Source organism: Suillus subaureus (genome assembly GCF_016647635.1).
Source record: "Suillus subaureus strain MN1 chromosome Unknown BJ212scaffold_8, whole genome shotgun sequence".
NCBI lineage: Eukaryota > Fungi > Basidiomycota > Agaricomycetes > Boletales > Suillaceae > Suillus > Suillus subaureus.
The window spans coordinates 332284-350273 of NW_024538564.1; the positions used below are offsets into that span (position 1 = coordinate 332284).

The 17990-nt window shown below is 47.4% G+C and overlaps 11 protein-coding genes across 11 annotated transcripts; 6 read left to right on the plus strand and 5 right to left on the minus strand.

Moving 5' to 3' along the window:
- Window positions 1-102: 102 nt before the first annotated feature.
- BJ212DRAFT_1297708 (uncharacterized protein) lies at window positions 103-1379 on the plus strand (the record flags this gene model as incomplete). The annotated part of the gene is made up of 3 exons (XM_041332624.1): window positions 103-233; window positions 287-1326; window positions 1375-1379. 3 exons carry the CDS (start codon window positions 103-105, stop codon window positions 1377-1379), a joined length of 1176 nt encoding a protein of 391 aa, XP_041195535.1.
- Window positions 1380-1576: 197 nt separating this feature from the next.
- On the minus strand, window positions 1577-4338 carry BJ212DRAFT_1013074 (MFS general substrate transporter). Its single transcript, XM_041328843.1, has 18 exons — window positions 3956-4338; window positions 3849-3898; window positions 3773-3799; window positions 3692-3719; window positions 3610-3643; window positions 3493-3558; window positions 3346-3435; window positions 3224-3294; window positions 3141-3170; window positions 3051-3089; window positions 2720-2996; window positions 2636-2665; window positions 2550-2583; window positions 2412-2499; window positions 2307-2361; window positions 2205-2255; window positions 2065-2150; window positions 1577-2009 (listed from the first exon to the last, which is right to left on the minus strand). Exons 1-18 carry the CDS (start codon window positions 4145-4147, stop codon window positions 1695-1697), a joined length of 1563 nt encoding a protein of 520 aa, XP_041195536.1. The 5' UTR covers window positions 4148-4338; the 3' UTR covers window positions 1577-1694.
- A 191-nt stretch (window positions 4339-4529) lies between these two features.
- On the minus strand, window positions 4530-6040 carry BJ212DRAFT_1478399 (Thiolase, N-terminal domain-containing protein; the record flags this gene model as incomplete). Its single annotated transcript, XM_041339705.1, has 6 exons — window positions 4530-4568; window positions 4621-4761; window positions 4799-4977; window positions 5035-5489; window positions 5546-5913; window positions 5966-6040. The coding sequence occupies 6 exons, from the start codon at window positions 6038-6040 to the stop codon at window positions 4530-4532; spliced, it is 1257 nt and encodes a 418-aa protein (XP_041195537.1).
- Window positions 6041-6356: 316 nt separating this feature from the next.
- BJ212DRAFT_1266419 (uncharacterized protein) lies at window positions 6357-7102 on the minus strand (the record flags this gene model as incomplete). Its single annotated transcript, XM_041330566.1, has 3 exons — window positions 6357-6649; window positions 6708-6927; window positions 6980-7102. 3 exons carry the CDS (start codon window positions 7100-7102, stop codon window positions 6357-6359), a joined length of 636 nt encoding a protein of 211 aa, XP_041195538.1.
- An 81-nt stretch (window positions 7103-7183) lies between these two features.
- BJ212DRAFT_1338975 (ribosomal protein S3Ae) lies at window positions 7184-8373 on the plus strand. The gene is made up of 5 exons (XM_041335041.1): window positions 7184-7298; window positions 7349-7415; window positions 7472-7552; window positions 7602-8149; window positions 8204-8373. The coding sequence occupies exons 1-5, from the start codon at window positions 7284-7286 to the stop codon at window positions 8261-8263; spliced, it is 771 nt and encodes a 256-aa protein (XP_041195539.1). The 5' UTR covers window positions 7184-7283; the 3' UTR covers window positions 8264-8373.
- BJ212DRAFT_1338976 (phosphoribosyltransferase-like protein) lies at window positions 8273-9480 on the plus strand. Its single transcript, XM_041335042.1, has 4 exons — window positions 8273-8655; window positions 8712-8981; window positions 9038-9113; window positions 9163-9480. The coding sequence occupies exons 1-4, from the start codon at window positions 8596-8598 to the stop codon at window positions 9306-9308; spliced, it is 552 nt and encodes a 183-aa protein (XP_041195540.1). The 5' UTR covers window positions 8273-8595; the 3' UTR covers window positions 9309-9480.
- BJ212DRAFT_1458253 (glycoside hydrolase family 47 protein) lies at window positions 9481-13068 on the minus strand. Its single transcript, XM_041338887.1, has 15 exons — window positions 12805-13068; window positions 12701-12753; window positions 12637-12653; window positions 12540-12586; window positions 12152-12488; window positions 12057-12102; window positions 11845-12005; window positions 11709-11793; window positions 11566-11645; window positions 11386-11512; window positions 11204-11328; window positions 10999-11157; window positions 10596-10937; window positions 10378-10546; window positions 9481-10320 (listed from the first exon to the last, which is right to left on the minus strand). Exons 1-15 carry the CDS (start codon window positions 12945-12947, stop codon window positions 9611-9613), a joined length of 2601 nt encoding a protein of 866 aa, XP_041195541.1. The 5' UTR covers window positions 12948-13068; the 3' UTR covers window positions 9481-9610.
- Window positions 13028-14823, plus strand: BJ212DRAFT_1015250 (uncharacterized protein). The gene is made up of 7 exons (XM_041328849.1): window positions 13028-13192; window positions 13254-13371; window positions 13464-13732; window positions 13785-13970; window positions 14022-14057; window positions 14109-14165; window positions 14217-14823. The coding sequence occupies exons 1-7, from the start codon at window positions 13133-13135 to the stop codon at window positions 14421-14423; spliced, it is 933 nt and encodes a 310-aa protein (XP_041195542.1). The 5' UTR covers window positions 13028-13132; the 3' UTR covers window positions 14424-14823.
- Window positions 14624-15864, plus strand: BJ212DRAFT_1014259 (uncharacterized protein). The gene is made up of 4 exons (XM_041328847.1): window positions 14624-14993; window positions 15049-15060; window positions 15116-15547; window positions 15602-15864. The coding sequence occupies exons 1-4, from the start codon at window positions 14823-14825 to the stop codon at window positions 15680-15682; spliced, it is 696 nt and encodes a 231-aa protein (XP_041195543.1). The 5' UTR covers window positions 14624-14822; the 3' UTR covers window positions 15683-15864.
- On the plus strand, window positions 15865-16960 carry BJ212DRAFT_1014260 (uncharacterized protein). Its single transcript, XM_041328848.1, has 4 exons — window positions 15865-15991; window positions 16043-16135; window positions 16195-16641; window positions 16691-16960. The coding sequence occupies exons 2-4, from the start codon at window positions 16098-16100 to the stop codon at window positions 16803-16805; spliced, it is 600 nt and encodes a 199-aa protein (XP_041195544.1). The 5' UTR covers window positions 15865-15991; window positions 16043-16097; the 3' UTR covers window positions 16806-16960.
- Window positions 16870-17987, minus strand: BJ212DRAFT_1445700 (uncharacterized protein; the record flags this gene model as incomplete). Its single annotated transcript, XM_041338148.1, has 5 exons — window positions 16870-17091; window positions 17148-17409; window positions 17456-17534; window positions 17593-17727; window positions 17780-17987. The coding sequence occupies 5 exons, from the start codon at window positions 17985-17987 to the stop codon at window positions 16870-16872; spliced, it is 906 nt and encodes a 301-aa protein (XP_041195545.1).
- Window positions 17988-17990: the final 3 nt, after the last annotated feature.

Genomic DNA, 17990 nt, shown 5'->3' on the forward strand with positions numbered 1-17990 from the left:
CTCGTTCTTCGTTTAAAGATGGGTTCCAGCCGGAAACGAACAGCAGAAAAGAATGCTTCGGACAAATGTCCAAAACGTTCAAAACTTCACCAGTCAGATGCAATGTCACCGCCTTTGACCGTCACTGTACGAGGCCGGACTTTCGAGCCGACACCTGTGTTCGATACGTTTTGGCGTTTCGCGGCAGAAAGACACGCTATAACCGAAAAGCGTTTCAAAGACCTTCCCGCTCCGTATGTACACACCCCTTCCTCCTCAGTGGACCCCAACTCAATGTATTTGGCAGATGGACGGACGACCCTATTTTACGAGCTTATCCATTCTGTAATACGTACCGGGTTCTAGACCGGGTGAGCCAATACATAATCACAGAAGTCATCGAAAAAGGTTCTCAAGATCCCACCGAACTTGTGTTTCGAATTCTGCTTTTCAACACTTTCACGAGCATTAATACGTATGAAACCCTGCGACGCGCGATCGCACCTTTCACTTGGGCCACCTACGAACGAGCCGATTACGAACGCGTCTTGCGTCGTTTGTACGACGACAGAGTCTCGATATACACTGGGGCTTTTCAAAAGCCTGCACCTAGTCTAGGCTTCGTGGAAAACTTCATGAATCATCTCGCTCTCATGGAGGTCTTGATGAAAGACTTGCCCATGCGGTGCGTAAAGGCCAAGTACATCGCGGACATCTTTGAATGGCTGTGCACCTTTAAGAGCATGGGAGACTTCACTGCGTACCAGCTGGTGTTGAACCTCTCCTATTCAAGTGTTTTGAACTTCTCGGACTACGATTTTGTGGTGGTCGGGGTGGGTTCACGTCGAGGCCTTCAACGCTGTTTCAAAGGTCTCATTCCTCACAAATGCGAGATTGACATAATCCGATGGATGCAACTCACGCAGAGGGATCATTTCTCGCGTCTCGACCTGAAGTTTAATGGCTTGGGACCCCGGGCTCGTCCTATTATGCTGTGCGATGTCGAGCACATCTTATGCGAGGTCGATAAATACGTCAGGAAGCTCGGCACACCAGCCCGTCGCACCTTTCAGCCATCTGGCGCACTTCCAAAGATGCGTCTTCCCAAGGCATGGACGCTTCCTGCGCGGCTATCACTCCGTATCAAATGCCAGAAGGAAGCAGAAGTCGAGTTCATCGAGAAGTTTGTTGTGTCATCAATTCAATCGCACCGAGGAGTGGAAGGCGAAAGAGAATTTTTAGTTTATTGGGAGGGGTACAGCTCCGATGATGCTTCATGGGAACCCGAAGACGTGCTTGTCGATGATGCACCCAATGCCATTAGGGAATATTGGGAGCGTGTACAAGGTACGTGCTATCTCATCTGCGACCGTGCACATACTGACGTTTTCACAGCCTGAAAGGCATATCTTCTTTAACGCTTTGTAAATGTTGTGTTGCCGTGTGCTTTACCATCACTGCGACCGCTCATACGACATGATCAGCATATTTGGCGGTGCCAGCATTTAGGCACGCTCAATTCTAAAGGTTCGAATTTAACTTACTTCACGGTTCTTCTTGCGTAAGTTACATCCACGGATCTTTTCCGCTGCTTAATCCGCTTACTGCCGTCGGATAAACCTCTTTGGCTTTGTGGAGAAGTTCAAAGTCTCTTTGATAATGTAGACACAGACGGTCCATATACTCAGAAATACATTGACAGATTTATACACTTATTAACATATGTATGTGAAGAAAATGTTCTGCCTATCAGTGAGGTCAGCAAATGCGTGACGCTCTCTTTCCTTTTGCACATCATCATCAGTCCAACCTCGGCGCGCCTTTTCTTCCGCCAGCTGGGCTTTCCGCTTTCTGTTCAATCGGACATTGATCCAGCGTAGTAAAAACGAAATGAACAATTGAACGATCAACAAGACCATGATCGCTGTCTTTCCTGGAATATAGGCTGGCGCATCTTTAGGCTGGAATATCTCGGTCCCGATAATATTGCCAATGCTGAAAGTGGCCATCGTCATTGCATTAATCGTCACCTAAGCACATGAATAAACTGAGGAAATAAAGGAGGACAAGTAACATCAAACGTACCTTCTTGGTATGGCCACTGGTGTTACTTGCGTTGTATGCGTAAATCGTGGAGAGAGCGCTGCCAAAGGTACCGATGATGTATGTCGCTGCCGCGAAAATCAGATTTCATGAAAACATCAAATGGTGACAACTGGACGGACCAAAGAGCAGAACACCCTTGTTGGAGGATCCGTTCAGGCCAATAAGGATGGCTAATTCTCATTTTCAACCGACGTTCCTTCTAAAATTTACCAACAGCATACCTGCGCCGACAATTGTAGGAATCAATGCAAACACGATGGGGATCATCCGCTCGCCCTAAAGGTGGTTGAGAGAATTAATTGTCGAGGTGATATTAGGCCCTCTACCTTCTTGTCAGAATACCATCCACAGAAAATCACCATCGCGGAACCAATAACTCCCCCAGGAGTGGAAAGAATCAGGGTTTGCTTTGATCTAGGAGAAACGCATATTAGTGAGAAGCAAAGACAGCATGGTTCACGCACGTATATCCGAAGCTTTTGATGATAATGTTGCTGACTGCAGTCAAAAATTAACTTCCACTGGGCTAATTTTTGTCGATGCGACTTACAGTTACTCAAAGCTCCGTTGGGGATACTCGCTATATAAAATCTGTGTCAGCTGCCTTTTATGCAGATTCAAGTAAAAGGTTTACTCAATATCGTTGACAAAACAACTAGCCATGTGCGAGGGTCCGTGAGGGCTTCGATGACCTGGTCCTTCTTGAATTTCTTGTTCTCCGTACCTCCTTGATCGTTCCGAACACGTTCAAGAGCAGCAATACGCTCCTCCCTCGTCAGCATGGAAGCGTTGACTGGGGAGTCTGGTAGCCATATCAAGACGACTATGCCAATAACGATCGCAAGAGCACCAAGTAGTATATAAATGATTTTGTAGGGTGGTAAAACCTTGCCGCTATCGAATGAGATACCCTGGAAGAGTATAAATTATTCATGCATCCCCTAGTAGCATTGAGCGCCACTCACGTATGCCACGAAACCACCGAACACTTGGGTTAGGCCATTCTAAGACAAAGTCAGGGGCAATGCAAATTTAGAAATGTAAGATAGTCGCACCATGATGTAGAACCATGAAATACGTTTAGCCTTATGATCGTCAGTCAAAAGGTACTGTATGTCACACGAAAATTCTCGCATACCTGTTCATCCTTCTTGTAGAACATCGAGATGATGAGAATGAGACACGGTGTGACACAAGACTCGCACATTCCTGACCATTTAGAGTTTGTGTTTTGTTTCTTTGAAACGCGAAGAGGCTTACCCAGAAGGAATCTGAGAGCAAAGAAGGCTCCGAAGTTGTTTGTGGAGGCATGCAACATGAGGATTATTCCCCACACAACAATGTTGCCGCCTTCAATGGGTCAGTTGATTTGCAGCTGATGCTATGGTTCGTTAATTTCGCTCTCACCGAGATATTTGGCCAATCGAAGTTTCTGAGAGATATAGACGGTCGGAAACTCCCAAAAAAGGTAACCTGTAGTTGAACAGTTCGTAAGATCTATGCGGGCTTGCAGAAAAATCTTACCCAGGTAGAAAGCCATGGATACCAAGTTGTAGTTCTAGAGTCATATTAGCACGTGCTAGATGTTACAAATATTATAACTTGCCTGGCCAACGATCGGGAAGCCCATGATACTGTGACATTGTCAATATTCATGTTACCCAACATCTCTGCGAACAACACTCGCCTCGCATAGTTCAGTGAGGTCTTGTCCCTGTTTAAGGGTAAGCACAATAGATCGTTTTGCACATCAAATGACGAACAAATATTGACTGAAATAGACAGCCGCTGAAATGGTGGGGATGACCAGGTCCTGTAGATCCGTCGATGTTTAAGTCAAAATCGCCAAAGTGCAGGAAATAAGAAATACCAGCTTGCGCCTGAGCTTTCGGTTATACTCCTCACTGAAGTGTGCCGTTGCTCGTGCGCCGACGAGCTGAAGAGCCGCATCACCGTCAGAAGTATCGAGTGCGTCTAACCCGAGCTTTTCGTCGTAGGTCTCGAGCTGCGAGTTCTTCTCGACTTCGTCCAGAGTCTTCACCGCACTAGTTTCGGAAGACATTGCACTAGTGCGTGATCAAGGCGCTTGAACATTGCACTTCTTATCCTCTGAAGCATCTCCCAAAAAGAAATGCATCCGCGACAGCTTGGTGTTATTACTGTGCCTGCAAGATAAGTGACAAACTACAATTATAGCTCCAACAACCTGTGCTGTAATTGAGGGAACAGATAAGCAAGCCAACATGTTCCACGAGGAAAACGAGAGATAAGTTACCCGACAAGACAAGGACGGACTCACGGCAAGCCGACGAGACCGTTTTGTTCAAGGTCTTCTCACGAACGCTGCGCAGAGACTTTGGTGATTTCTATCGAGAAAAAATAGGGCACAGATGAGTATATGGTATGAAAATTTGTAAGATAATCCAGCAAGTAAAGCAAAACGACTATAGTTTCTGAAGAACGATAGCTGAAGCTGCCCCACCCTAGAAAGCTACCGTGTGAGTGACATAACACACGGAATTGCAAGCTACTCACCCCATTGCAGATGCCTGCTGCACCATACTCCCCGGACTTCAGGGCGTGAACCAGGGATACCACGATGCGAGAACCCGAACTTCCGATTGCATGGCCAAGTGCAACAGCACCACTGTTAAATGACGTTAGCAGATGTAGTGTCTACGTGAAGTCATAATACTTGCCCATTAACATTAACTTTTGCAGGGTCAATTTCCAGGAGCTTTTCGGCGATACGGACAACAACCGAGAAGGCTTCATTGATCTCGAAGTGTGCAATGTCATCGACAGTCAAGTTTGCTCTCTTTAGTGCTTCCGGGAGAGCAACAGTAGGAGCCATAGGGAAGTCGATGGGCTCAACACCCGCATCCGCATATGCTGGGGAAAATGCCATCAGATAAGGAATAGTGGCGTGATAGGCCCTGGTGGACTCACAAATGACTTTGGCAAGCGGTTTCACGCCAAGCTCCTTTGCTTTCTCTGCAGACATTAATATCAGGGCAGAGGCACCATCATTGAGATTTGAAGAGTTGGCAGCAGTGATCTGTCCACCTGCTTTGAAGGCTGACTTTAGGGAGGGGACCTTCTCAAACATGACTTTCTTATACTCCTCATCTTCCTTAATAACGGTGTCGCCCTTCCTGCCCTTGACAGTGACAGGCGCTATCTCAGCATTGAAAATACCCTCTTTCCACGCACGATCAGCACGTTTGTACGACTCGATTGCGTGCTCGTCAAGAGAAACTCGGCTGATGTCGTACTTCTCTGCAGCGATTTCACCGCAATTACCCATGGCGAAGTTGTTGTAGACATCCCAGAGACCGTCATTCTCAACAGAGTCCTTGGTCTCGAATTTGCCGAACAATGGGTTCGTGCGGGGAAGTAGGAAACTTGAGGTTATGTCAATCTCACGAACAAATGGGGAATCGAAGATTGAATCACTTACGGAGCGTTGCTCATACTCTCCATACCACCAGCGGCAACCACGTTCTTATAACCACACTCTATGCTCTGGGCAGCAATCATAATTGACTTCATACCACTAGCACAAACTTTATTGACGGTTGTAGCATCAGATGCAGATTTCATGCCGGCGGCAAGTGCTACTTGACGTGCGGGTGATTGACCGACACCAGCTTGAACGACATTGCCGAAGTAGATCTCTTCGACGACTGCGGGATCAACTTTCGACTGCTCGAAAGCATGCTTGAGGGCGACAGCACCAAGTTGGGGTGCAGTCAAACTCTTGAGTGATCCGTATAGAGATCCGACAGGAGTACGTGATGCAGCAACAATAACAGCTTCATGGGAGGACTGGAAAAATATGAGCTCTATAATTATTAATCATAACAAAAAGATAATATACCATTTTGCGAGCAAAAGATGAGATATTAGAGCGGGATGACTTAGATAGGGACGTAAGACGCGCTGCAAGCATCATGATGGGCTGGTTGTTATTTGACAAGCGTGATTACTCGGAATTGAGTCGTACGACGGTGACTGAATAGGCGTGTGGTCTGTCACTGTGGTACGATATGTCTAACCTTTGAGCTCGACGTGGTTGATAAACACAAGACAAGACTCAACATCAGCACCCATATATAAGTACGTCCTTTGCACGTAAGATCCGGTACGTTACATATAGTTGATTTCGTCACATGTGAGGAACCGAAACCTTTCGTCAGGTCTTCCAAATGCCCTTCCATATACAAATCCCGACCCAAGCCTGAGAACACCATCCCAAAATAATGTGGATATTACTGCATGTCAACGGCTGTGCTCAACACTGTGAACCAAGCCTCCATCCAACTCAGTGGTCTCCTACTATTTCCCTCTGATTCCTTGAGAATCTCCTGAACTGCACTGGCAGTTTCGCATGGGTGAAAGTACCAACAGGGTGTACCTAGCGTCGGGTGTTCTCCTTGCGATAAGAGGGGGAAGTTCATTGTCGGATGCGATACAGCGAATGTTGAAGCGACTGTTCCTTCGCACACATCCTCACGTAGGAGAGAAGTTTGCATGATATCAATCAGCTGTAGTGGAGAACCGCCTGCACTATCAAGTTGAGTGGATCTCATTCATGTGGGGCATATCCTAGTTGCACGTACTCGAACCATAGATGGAAAAGTAAAATGCTGGTACACGGAAAGTGGCCGATAACACCACATACTGATGACAAGTCAACGAATCAGGAGAGTCGCGGGAAGCAGTTGTGCCATCGTCGACGAAGTCCAAACTATCGTCAATCTCAAGGAATGCATCAACTGACGCTGGGTGACGCCAGTTTAAAGTAATAATCCGGTGCATGTAACCGAAGCCTGGCAGTGTCTGTATATTTCGAGATCCATGAACAGAAGCAAATTATATAATGCTGGCGTACATGATGCTCTTTCCAAGACCATCCCGAAAGCCTAGCTTCACACGAAGAAGATATGGACTGATGAGCATGAATAAATTGCCCGCATGCCTCGTCAAATTGCTGTCGGGTGAACATTGCGGTCATTAGCAATGTGGCGTGAGAATGTACTGTACAATCATCAAAATAAGGTTCAAGCCACCATTTCAAGGAGCACAACAAGACCAAATTCTATAGCCGTTACACACACCTAAACTCTGTAGCTCGTCCAAGTGCCGGCTTATAACGACTAGCGGTCCCCTCCCCACCGCCAGCGCACGAATTCAACATGGCTGTAGGAAAAGTATGTATCAATTTGCTTGCACCAGAAGGGATAACTCATCAACTTTATAGAACAAACGTCTGTCCAAGGGTAAGAAGGGTATCAAGAAGAAGGTTGTTGACCCTTTCTCGCGCAAGGGTGAATCGTATTCTACATTGCCTGTGCCTTGTCGGGCTAATATTATCATCATCAAGAGTGGTATGATGTCAAAGCGCCCTCCACATTTGAGGTCCGAAATGTTGGCAAGACCCTTGTCAACCGATCACAGGGTTTGAGTGCGTATAAGATCCCGTTTATCAAATACACAACCTGATTTTTCATTAGAAAATGCCAGCGACTCTCTTAAGGGCCGTATTATCGAGGTATCCCTCGCCGACCTTAACAAGGACGAGGAACAATCGTTCCGTAAAATCAAACTACGGATCGATGAGGTGCAGGGAAAGAACTGTCTCACAAATTTCCACGGCATGGACTTCACTTCGGACAAGCTACGCTCTCTTGTCCGCAAGTGGCAAACTCTTATCGAGGCACACGTCGACGTGAAGACGACCGACGGTTACCTCATCCGCCTCTTTGCTATTGGTTTCACCAAGCGTCGCCCAAACCAGGTCCGCAAGACCACCTACGCACAGACAAGTCAAATTCGCGAAATCCGGAAGAAGATGTTTGAGATCATGACTCGGGAAGCGTCGAGCTGTGACTTGAAGGAGTTGGTGCAGAAGTTTGTGCCAGAGGCTATTGGACGGGAGATAGAGAAGCACACCCGCAACATTTACCCTCTACAAAATGTCTACGTCCGCAAGGCTAAAATTCTCAAGGCACCGAAGTTCGATGTCTCGAAACTGCTTGAGCTTCACGGCGAGTCGACAGACGTAAGCAACTACCATACTTGTGTTAGCTGACTAGAACTGATGCCAATGTTGCAGGAGACTGGCACCCGCGTAGCGAAGGACTTCAAGGAGCCCGAGATTCTCGAGTCTGTTTAAAACTCTTTTTTTTTACTCGTCGTCTACCTTTGTATCTCTTCATATGACCACTCGCAAGTACTTATGCTACAAGGGTATCGATCAATCTATGAGCATCATGATAACATGCATCAATCAGTTGCGAAATGAGTTTCAATAGCATCAAGAAGGCTCTGTATCTTGCGCCGACTCGCAGTGCCATTTGTGATGTCAAGACGGAGTTCGCGCGGGCTCAACCAACTCGAAACGGTTCGCTTCTGATATCCGCCCGGTTATATAAAACCTCACCCTTCGTTCTGTCTCTCTGGTTAGTAACCACTCTTTTGCAATCTTAGACTGTTTTATAGTACACCATGGCCGACATCGAATACCTGCAAAGTATCATTCGACCCCATCCCGATTTTCCAAAGAAGGTTTGTCAAAGCTCTACTGCAGTTGCGGAGGAAAGTTCAACATAGTTACATTCCAGGGAATCAGCTTTCTCGACATTTTCCCCATACTCCGTGATCCGATCGCATTCGAGACACTCATAACCCACTTTGTTCATCACATCACGTCGCAAACTATACCAAAATCACTACGCAAAAAGGTTGATGTTGTAGTTGGCCTAGATGCCCGAGGATTCCTCCTCGGGCCTATCATTGCGCTGCGATTGGGAGCATCTTTCGTGCCTGTTCGCAAACGTGGCAAGCTCCCAGGCGAGTGCGTCTCAGCGAACTACGAGAAGGAATATGGTGCTGTGAGTTTTCTTTATACTACTCAGGCGTCAAATACGTTCCAACTAACATCGCACAGGACACCTTCGAAATGCAATCAGACGCGATCCTACCTGGGCAGTCCGTGATTATTGTAGATGATCTAATTGCCACCGGTGAGTCCAGGCTCTCATCATCTGATGCTGAATTTCACACCTTTTTTAGGGGGCTCAGCTAAGGCAGCTGGTGAGCTTGTCAAGAAGCTAGGCGGGGTGACAGTGGAATATCTCTTCATCATCGAGATAATGTTTCTTAAGGGATACCAGTGTTTGGATGCTCCTGCCTACTCCGTTATTCAACACTTAGATTGAGTTGCGGGGCACGTTCTCTTTATTAATATTTTTATGTCGGAGACAGATACCCGTTTCTATGAATCTTAGTGCTGTGGATTAGACTTGGGTCAATTGTATATATGCGTGCATCTCTGTCACGGCAACATAGGCATGTTGCCCACGAAATTGAGGCAACAGTGCATCCAATAGCGTTGTCTTGAACTCATGCATGAAAGTGTGCTATCTGGGCTAACACTGCAGGCTCTGTCAGTGACTAGTAGTCTGCCCTAGTAAGGCCTTTAGAAGGTCGCAAAGGCATCGACTGGAGCTCAAGTGGCACTTCATATCATTAGTCTAGTATTTAGTAGAGGGTGTCCGTTGATGTACAGAATTTTCCCAGATTCTTCTGGCGTAGGATCTATCACTCCCTCTGTCCATGCTTGTGCCTCGGCATCAACAGCGAACATGACATGTCCGTAGCCAAACATCCCAGCAGCGTCTACCATGGCAGTAATAGATTTGCCAACCGTATACGGCAGCAGCACCAAAGCGACGTTGCTGATGTCGCCCGCAGCGGCGATCTCTGCGGGTGAAGCAGAAGGATTAATAGGAGCATCCTCGTCGCTGACAACAATGACTCCTGAAGCGCCCGCATCCTGCGCATAGACCAGCTTCTCTATGAACGTGCATTCACCACGATGCACGAGGACAGCATTTCCGTTGAAGTCAGTTTCATAAGGTTTGCATCCGAGGGGGTTGCTTTTGTCCCGCTGCACCTCTGTGCCCTCCCAATAACCGAAGCGAAGGGCGTCGGAAGCGTCAAGTGCAGCCAAGTCTCCACCAAACTGGGCAGTGTAAGCCTTGACGTACGTCTCCCCGTTAAAACTTGAAGCACCTGGTTGTGCTGCGAGTGCTGGGTCAAACGTGTCGAGAAAGATGCGAAGTTGAACGTCCTGGCTACGGTAAGTTGGGTGAGGATCTGGAAGGGTATCCCAGAGTGCGGAATCGTCAACATAAACCATTTGCCCGGTGCGGACAGCATGCGGCCCAACTAGTGCGATGTTCCACGAATGAGTTCAGTAGTCAGTTAGGGGAAATAAAGCCTCACGCTTCGTGATGTCGTAACCTTTACGATCCAATCGACTGACAATGTGGGCCCGGATGCCCGTCACATTGTGGAGAATAAAACCATCTTCTACTGCCTTGAGTTTGAGGGGGCCAGGGTTAGGGTCCTCGGGTACCATCTTGCCACCGGGTGACATGATGAAATCAAAAGACTGCTGAAGGATGTCACTGCGACAGTAGAGTGTCATGAAATTTCCTTACATATAAATCAACTTCAGGGATCGTGCACCAGCCATCAGGGGACCAGTGGTGCTCATCCAGAGCCTGGGATCGCAATCCGATCAGGTATCTGGCATAATCAACGTCTGCTCTAGATCCGACACCTCGGATGAGGCCGTTGATGGTCCCATCAGGCGACAAGTCCTGTACAGGTTCATACAGAGGGCACTGGTGGTTCTCTTCGCCACGCATCTTTCGTCGAATACGGGACATGGGCTTCAACACTTCCTTCGGAAGTGATAGAATGTGCCCTTCGGTGGTGAAAACGTAGTGTGAATCATCTTTGTGTAGCGGATTGTCCTCGTCGAACAAAAGGTACAGATACTGGATAAATTATGATTGGTACCAAGCGGCGCTTCGGCGTGGCCCGATTTTTATGACGGACCTTGAGTGTTTCTGATAGTGTGAACGACTCCATCCTGTTATCTCTGACATTGGTCCGCAAATCTTGGATACCAGTCAATCCACAATCCACCTTGGCGCGGACAATTAGGTCTCTCAAAATACGTTCACCAACATCAAGATAATACGGATCTCGGGTGGCCTGTCTAATGATGAGCTACAGTATATGAGAAGGAACAGAAGCCGACCCTATAGAGATACCATGTCGATTCGACGAACTCCGGTCGAAGCGGGTATTGAAAAGAGGTCGCCTGCAGAAACTGAGCATCCCATACTTCAGGAAGACCAGAATGTCGCCTCCAGATGTTCCAGTCTGTCCCATATCAGGGATTATGAAAATGGTCAACTGAAGATCACGGGAAATACTTACAAGTCATGTGAGATTTGATGGCATTTTGTACATCACCACCCAGGACTTGCAAACCAGGCCAGAAAGCAGACAGGGAATCAATTGTGGCATACGCTTGATCACCCGTATGTATGTTGATATTGCGAAACTACAGACGAACTTGAGGGAACCATCGAGACAAGAAAGGCTATCACTGCTGACCCAATGGCCGTCCGGAGAACGGGAGTATCTCATCACGGCGGCGTAACCTTCATGCCATACGTCAAGAAACTCTACTTCACCTGTAGGATACCCGCGGGTGATGTCAGAGCATGGAATATATACCAACTACTCGACGAACGCACCACTCATAACATACCACTTCAAGGCATATTCATAGAAAGAATCAACGCCTGCGCCGATTCCTGTTACTTCTGGTAGCGTCCACGTCTTGTAAAATCCAGTTAGAAGCGGGGAGGAATGTAACCAGGCTGAGCTCACTCCTGTCCAGATATTAATTGTATTGCCGACTAAACCAATATCAGATCTCCTGTTCCATAGTGCGAAGAAAGCTTTATATGCTGCCTTCTCGAAGCGATCATCTCCAGTGAGACGACTAAGGGTGGCCAATTCTAGTATCAGAGAACCAGCGCCAGCGGTGCCTACAGTGACTTCAGTCTTAAAAATAACGTGTCCAATTGCCAGTAACAAACAGGTTTCAAGGGATTCTCCCCGCTGAACTCCATGTCGTAAGTTAACCTGCAGATCGTTGATGCTGAGGACCACAAAGACACAAGGAGATGCGCACCCTCGCGAAAGGCAGACCAGTAGGAGTGGAAAATGCAGGTAATAGTCTATTCCCAAGATCATACGCCATTGTCAGAAGCTGACCGCGATACCAAGGGAGATAAAAAGGTTGGTCAGGTCGACTCGCAAATATATGGCCAGATAAAAGTCCCCCCAGCACCCGTATAGTGGTCTCAAATACTTGTGGTTTTGTGTTGACATCGAACGACACCCAGTCAAGGACATTTTGGACTGCGTTCTGAAACCCTGGAGGATCGTCCAGCACAACCAACGTGTCTAGAACATCAATGAGAGTCAGGGAGTAGTTTCCTGAAACATCATTATATGCTATATTTGCGCTGTTAGGTGCGTCAAGCAGGTCAAAAGCAGGTCAAAAGCGAGACCCTTACGGATTTTCCCAATCTGGACCTCTGCCGGTGCAAGACAATGGAGACAACTGAAAACAAATTGAAGCACAGAAAGAGTACTAGCTCAGGATAGGCAAACCTCGTCCAGCGGAAAAGCTGGTAACAGGTGGGCGACATACGTGAATCATTTGGACAAGGCTTACCGTGGGACATGTAATGGTCGAAACCATGGTACCATAAGTCTTTTGTAGTTGCCCTGGAAAGTTATTTACGAAGATTGAAAGCAAATCAGCAAGAGCGTACACACCTGAATGATCTCTTGCGCTCAGAAGTCCAAGCAGTTTCCTGGTGAGGGCTTGTGTTCGTGCTTTGCCGCGCGTCAGCTCCGGTATTTAGAGCAATCAATATGGCGAATGCAAATGTACAATGGTAACCTTTGTCCCATTTCATGCTGCAGAGGAAAATCAATACCGGTCACAAATTTGGATCGGTAGACGTGGAACGGTTGCGGAAGAACTCACTTTCGCGCCGTTGATCACGTGGTCGTCAGACCGAAAGTCTGAAGAGCGGCTAACTTGAATATTCTTAGCTTCCTCGAAATCTTGCAACTACAGCCCTGCAGTAGCAATTTAAAGATGAGTGCAAGTATCGTCGACGTATCTAGCACACTTGGAGAATACATGATAAAAGGCTGGGTCAGGTGGTTTCTTTTTCTTGTATCAGCCGCCTATCTCACTCTCATATGATTACTCATAGGTGTTGACAGACACGACATGCCCGTCCCCAGCGTGTCGCGGCGTTCCTCTCATGAGGTCACCTAGTAATGGATCGCCGGTAACTCATATTTGCGTTAATTGCAATGGTCCTCAACAATGTAAGAAACCGCCTAACCATCATATTCTAGCTCGATGATACATCCTGCCTCATTCACAGCCACATCGACGCAGTCTAATTCATCATCAACAGATTCATCATCAACTTATGAGTCTAGTTCGCGACCATCAACTCCTCCTACAGAGCTATCTAGCGCTTTAAGCTCCCCGACGTTTGCCCCTCCCATTGACACTGAAGAGACAATCCGCAGGCGGCAACAATCAGACCAAGCATCTGCAGAGATTGGAAAGCGTCTTTTGAAAGGATGGGCAATGCTTGGTGAAGAATGTCCGAACATCAGGTGTTACGGTGTACCTCTTGTTAGACCTCCAAAAAGCGGAGAGGAGAGAGATCCTCGCAAGGCGAGCTATTCTTAACAGTTCTTTTATACGGAAATTGTTTATTTGGGTCCAGGAATGCGTTATTTGCGGGACGGTCTACGTTACTGATGTCTCTGAAGGGTGGCGGCGCCTTATCCCAGCTCTACCTACAATTGAAGTAGGATCCAGCTCGGGGGCTGGCAATTCTCTGTCAAGTGCTCCGATGACATTGGACTCTCGTGACAAAGGAAAGGCAGTGATGCGCAGTATACCTTCACAGGTGCCCCAAAAGTTATTTTACCTGCCCAGGTCAAGTTGACATAGATTCTAGTCTTCGCCATTACTTCCTGCGTCAGAGTCGTCAAAGGTAACTGTCTTTCGAAATAATCAGTTGTCAACTAAGCTGATCTATCATCAGTTGACGATCAATATTTCGAAACCCACTGGAAACTTGGCTAACAATAGCGAACGCCTGGTTAGTACGGTGCTCACAATTGTTTTATGCTGCTCTGATGATCTGGCGCAGCATGCAAGTGTCTCGTCTATCAGTGCAATTACGGCGCATTCCCCTGCTCATGCACTCAAGCTGTCTTTGGATGCTATGTCACAAAGACTTGCGCAGATCTGCGAGACCGCAAATCAAATGGACGTGGCATCTATTGCATCAGCTGCAGATGCCATCAACAAGGTTGCACAGGCTCTGTCCCAAGTAAGGCAGTTAGGAGAACATTAGATTTATCTGGTCACCCCTGTTTGATGGTAGACCTGTTTCACCTATTACTGTGACTTTTGCCATGGCGTGTCGTTCCCAACACTATTTAGTGCAAATGAGAATCTTTCCCTTCCTTCAGACGATTTCAGGCAGTGGTTTGTGTATATGTATGTTAGTTCAACGTTCTAAGGTCTCCTTCCGAAAGCTCATATATAGTTAATTACCCATTACCGCGGTTTTCTCACCATCCCCCGTGTTATCATTGGATATTACTTCTAAACACAGTACAAGGATCTGGCATGCTGTAGAAGCACCGAAGATGCTCGTTTACTCATTGCGGCCTCGTGTGCCAGCATGCTGCCATAAATTCCCAAGGCTTTGTCCGTCCTAACATCGCAGCTCTCAAACATATCTGTCACGATGCGGCCATTCAACATGTTCAAGGCATTCGGGGGCTCTTCTCGCAATCCAAATAATCATCGCCCTGATCGCGCAGTCTACAATGACTACAGCGAGGAATTTCCAAAACCCGATTATCATCAACCCATTCCTCAACCACAACTGAGAAGGCATGAGACACTGCTAAGAAAAGTAAGCATATCAATCTGTTACAAGATTTAGGCTGATTTCGCACCTCTCTCGATAGAGGATGGAGCCAGTAAGCTCTGCATTCCATTGTATAGCTACCTAAAGCTCAACTTCAATGGGGACAGGTATTCACTCCTGTTCCATCACGTGCACCTACTGACGGAGATGAATACTACGATGGCTACGTTCGGGTGGACAACCCTCAGACTATCCTAGGGGGAACTCTCAACGCCCGCCCCACAAGGCCAGAAAATCCGTTGAGCCCTGTTCCGTCCGTCGAGCGAGACGATGGCGACAGTCGATTTTCAGAAACATTTTCTGAGCAAGGACATATTATACATAGCTCCCCAAGGATGCCAGATCAGCCTGCATCTCTACATCGCCATATGCGAGATGGAGCCACTCGGGCTGATTCTTTTAGCCACGGCAACGTTTCGGGTCGTCACATGCCTGACGACCCTGCTATCACCCACATCAACAGATCTAATGACTCAGGAAGCGATCATACTGTTGAGGCGCCCAGGACGCCAATGTCTAGTCACTCTCATGCGAGAACGGTGTGTTATAATTTCATCTGTTTATCTTTCCGTTTTCTGACAGCCACCTTTCAGGCTTCTATACACACTCCCGGTGGTTACCCGGGGAAGACTCCTACTAATATATATGGAGACGGCCACGAGGTTTGCCATTGATACACGTTTTCCGACAACTATAATGATTGCATATAGGCCCATCCGATGCGACACGATGAAATCCACCCAGGTGGGCACGGCCGGGCTCCTCACTCAGGTAGTCATGGTCCTATTTATTACATCATCCCTGGCGGGGTGAGTGTTATATTCCAAGACGAATACGGGAATGAAGTCGCAAGGTAAGTTCTAGTATTACTGTTCCTTGACTTGCATTCAAGTTGATCGAAGAGTTGGTGATTTTAGCGGGCGCCCAGCAGCACGTTCTGCACCCTTTGTTGTGCAGGATAATCATGGGCGTGAGCTTTACAGGTGCGAAAGTGTGATGCTGGTTCTGTAGATTGACTCAAGTGTTAAGTATAGACATGATGACCGTGATCACGAGAGGGGCTACCGTCCCAGAGATCCACGAGTGGTTATGATAGATCCCAATCAACATAGTTCAAAACGCCCAAGGTCTGCCTTCGAACTATGGATAAGAGATTCGTGATGCTGAACTTGATGATGATTTATAGTAGTAGCAGGAGTTACTCGTCCCAGAACTATCACCCCGATCCCTCTTATAGGTACCACAATGACTACTCGTCCCACAAATACCCCTCCGATCCCTCGCACAGGCACCACGATGACTACTCGTCTCATAGATATCACTCCAGTCCATCGTACCGGCACTACGATGACTACTATCATGAGAACAGGGGTAGGGGCTACAGGGATAGAGAATACCACAGAGACCCCTACCGGGATAGGGAATACAGAGACCCCTACCGGGACAGGGAATACAGAGACAAGGAATACAAAACACGTGATCGCCGAGACAGACAGCCGCGAGATAGAGGTTACCATGGAAGGGATGATTGGCAGCCCGAGGACCAGCCACGAGGATCGCACCCATTGATGCATAGAGAAAACAGTCACCACAGCCATACTTCCTCGAACAGGTCCGAGAGGCAATTTTCACAGTGAGTGGCCAAGCAAATCAATGAGGGGTCAGCCTCTGACGATCAGCAGGACTCTTCCGGATGACCGACAATCTAATTCCAGCCGACTGCATGACAGGTCTCATCCCTCAGATATGCACCCCATCGAGGAGATCGCTGATGGGATTCAATCTCTCGAAATTTGATATTTCCATGGGAGAACACGCCTACTATGCATGATGGATAATTATCGTAATCCTATCACTGACATCATCTCCGACCACGACTTGTATTGTGCCCATGCCTGGCTGCGCCATGTACCCCACGACCGGTCACCGAATTTATTTCCTGTTTACTAAGCTTCAGCGTGCCCCCACTAAACCTACCCACTCCCATCCCGAGACCTCTAACTCGTCTTTGACGGTCTGACGACCCAGATGATGTATCAAACAATTTTTTAAGAGTGGGGTGGTAGTTTCCCAAGTTTTTGGCCTAAAAGCAAACCACTGTTAAGATATGATTGAATGGCAGGACGTGGTGAAACGAACCTCCTCCAGCTGCTGCTTTTCTCGCTCATCTTTCTTCCTTAGCAGTCCTTCTCGCACTCGCTTGGAAGCCTTATTTCGTTCCGCAGCGCGAATGGCAACTTCTCCCTTACCAAGTTTGGTTTTCCCTGCAAGTTCCAAGACACGGCCGGACAGTGCTTTATCTCGTTGTGCATGCGTCAAGTTGAGTGCAGGGTTCAAAGACCCGGACAGCAATTTCGTGTGAACCAAGCGATGGAGAAGAGCATCGTTCTGGGCATTCGAACTACAAAAATCCGTAAGAAAACAACTTTACGATGCTGAGGACTCACGTATCCTCGTGATCATTTTGTGTGTCATCCTCGTCTCGGTGTGGGGCCCCATCGGTTTCCGTTATAGATGTAAGTTTAGCTACTTTTGAAGACTATTCACTCCTGTATCAGTATACGAAGGTGGCAATACATAAGACTTGCCATGAAAGCTTTTTTCTGAGCTTTCGAGAACTGTTCTGAAGGCCTCTGCCTTGAGTCTGAGAACACCACCACATCTGGCATCTTAGTAGAGGAACTGGCGGTAAAGCCGTCATCATATTCATAGGGAGTATCTGATGATACAGCCATTATAGTGAAAAAATAGCCGCCTGGATGACCACAAACCGTCGTCGTTGTTTTCTTCGGATGGGTAAGTTGAGACGGTTGCATTGCTGAAGCCTCTCCACTCCTCAAAATCTTTGTTCTCAGGCTCTTCGGGGGAGTCTTCTAATCTCTGCTTCTTCCGAGGAGGTTGACTGAGATCAAAAGAGTTTAAGAATTGTTGGCCATGTGCTTGTAGGAGATCGAGCAATCTGGCTCCTTCGTCCTCCATCGT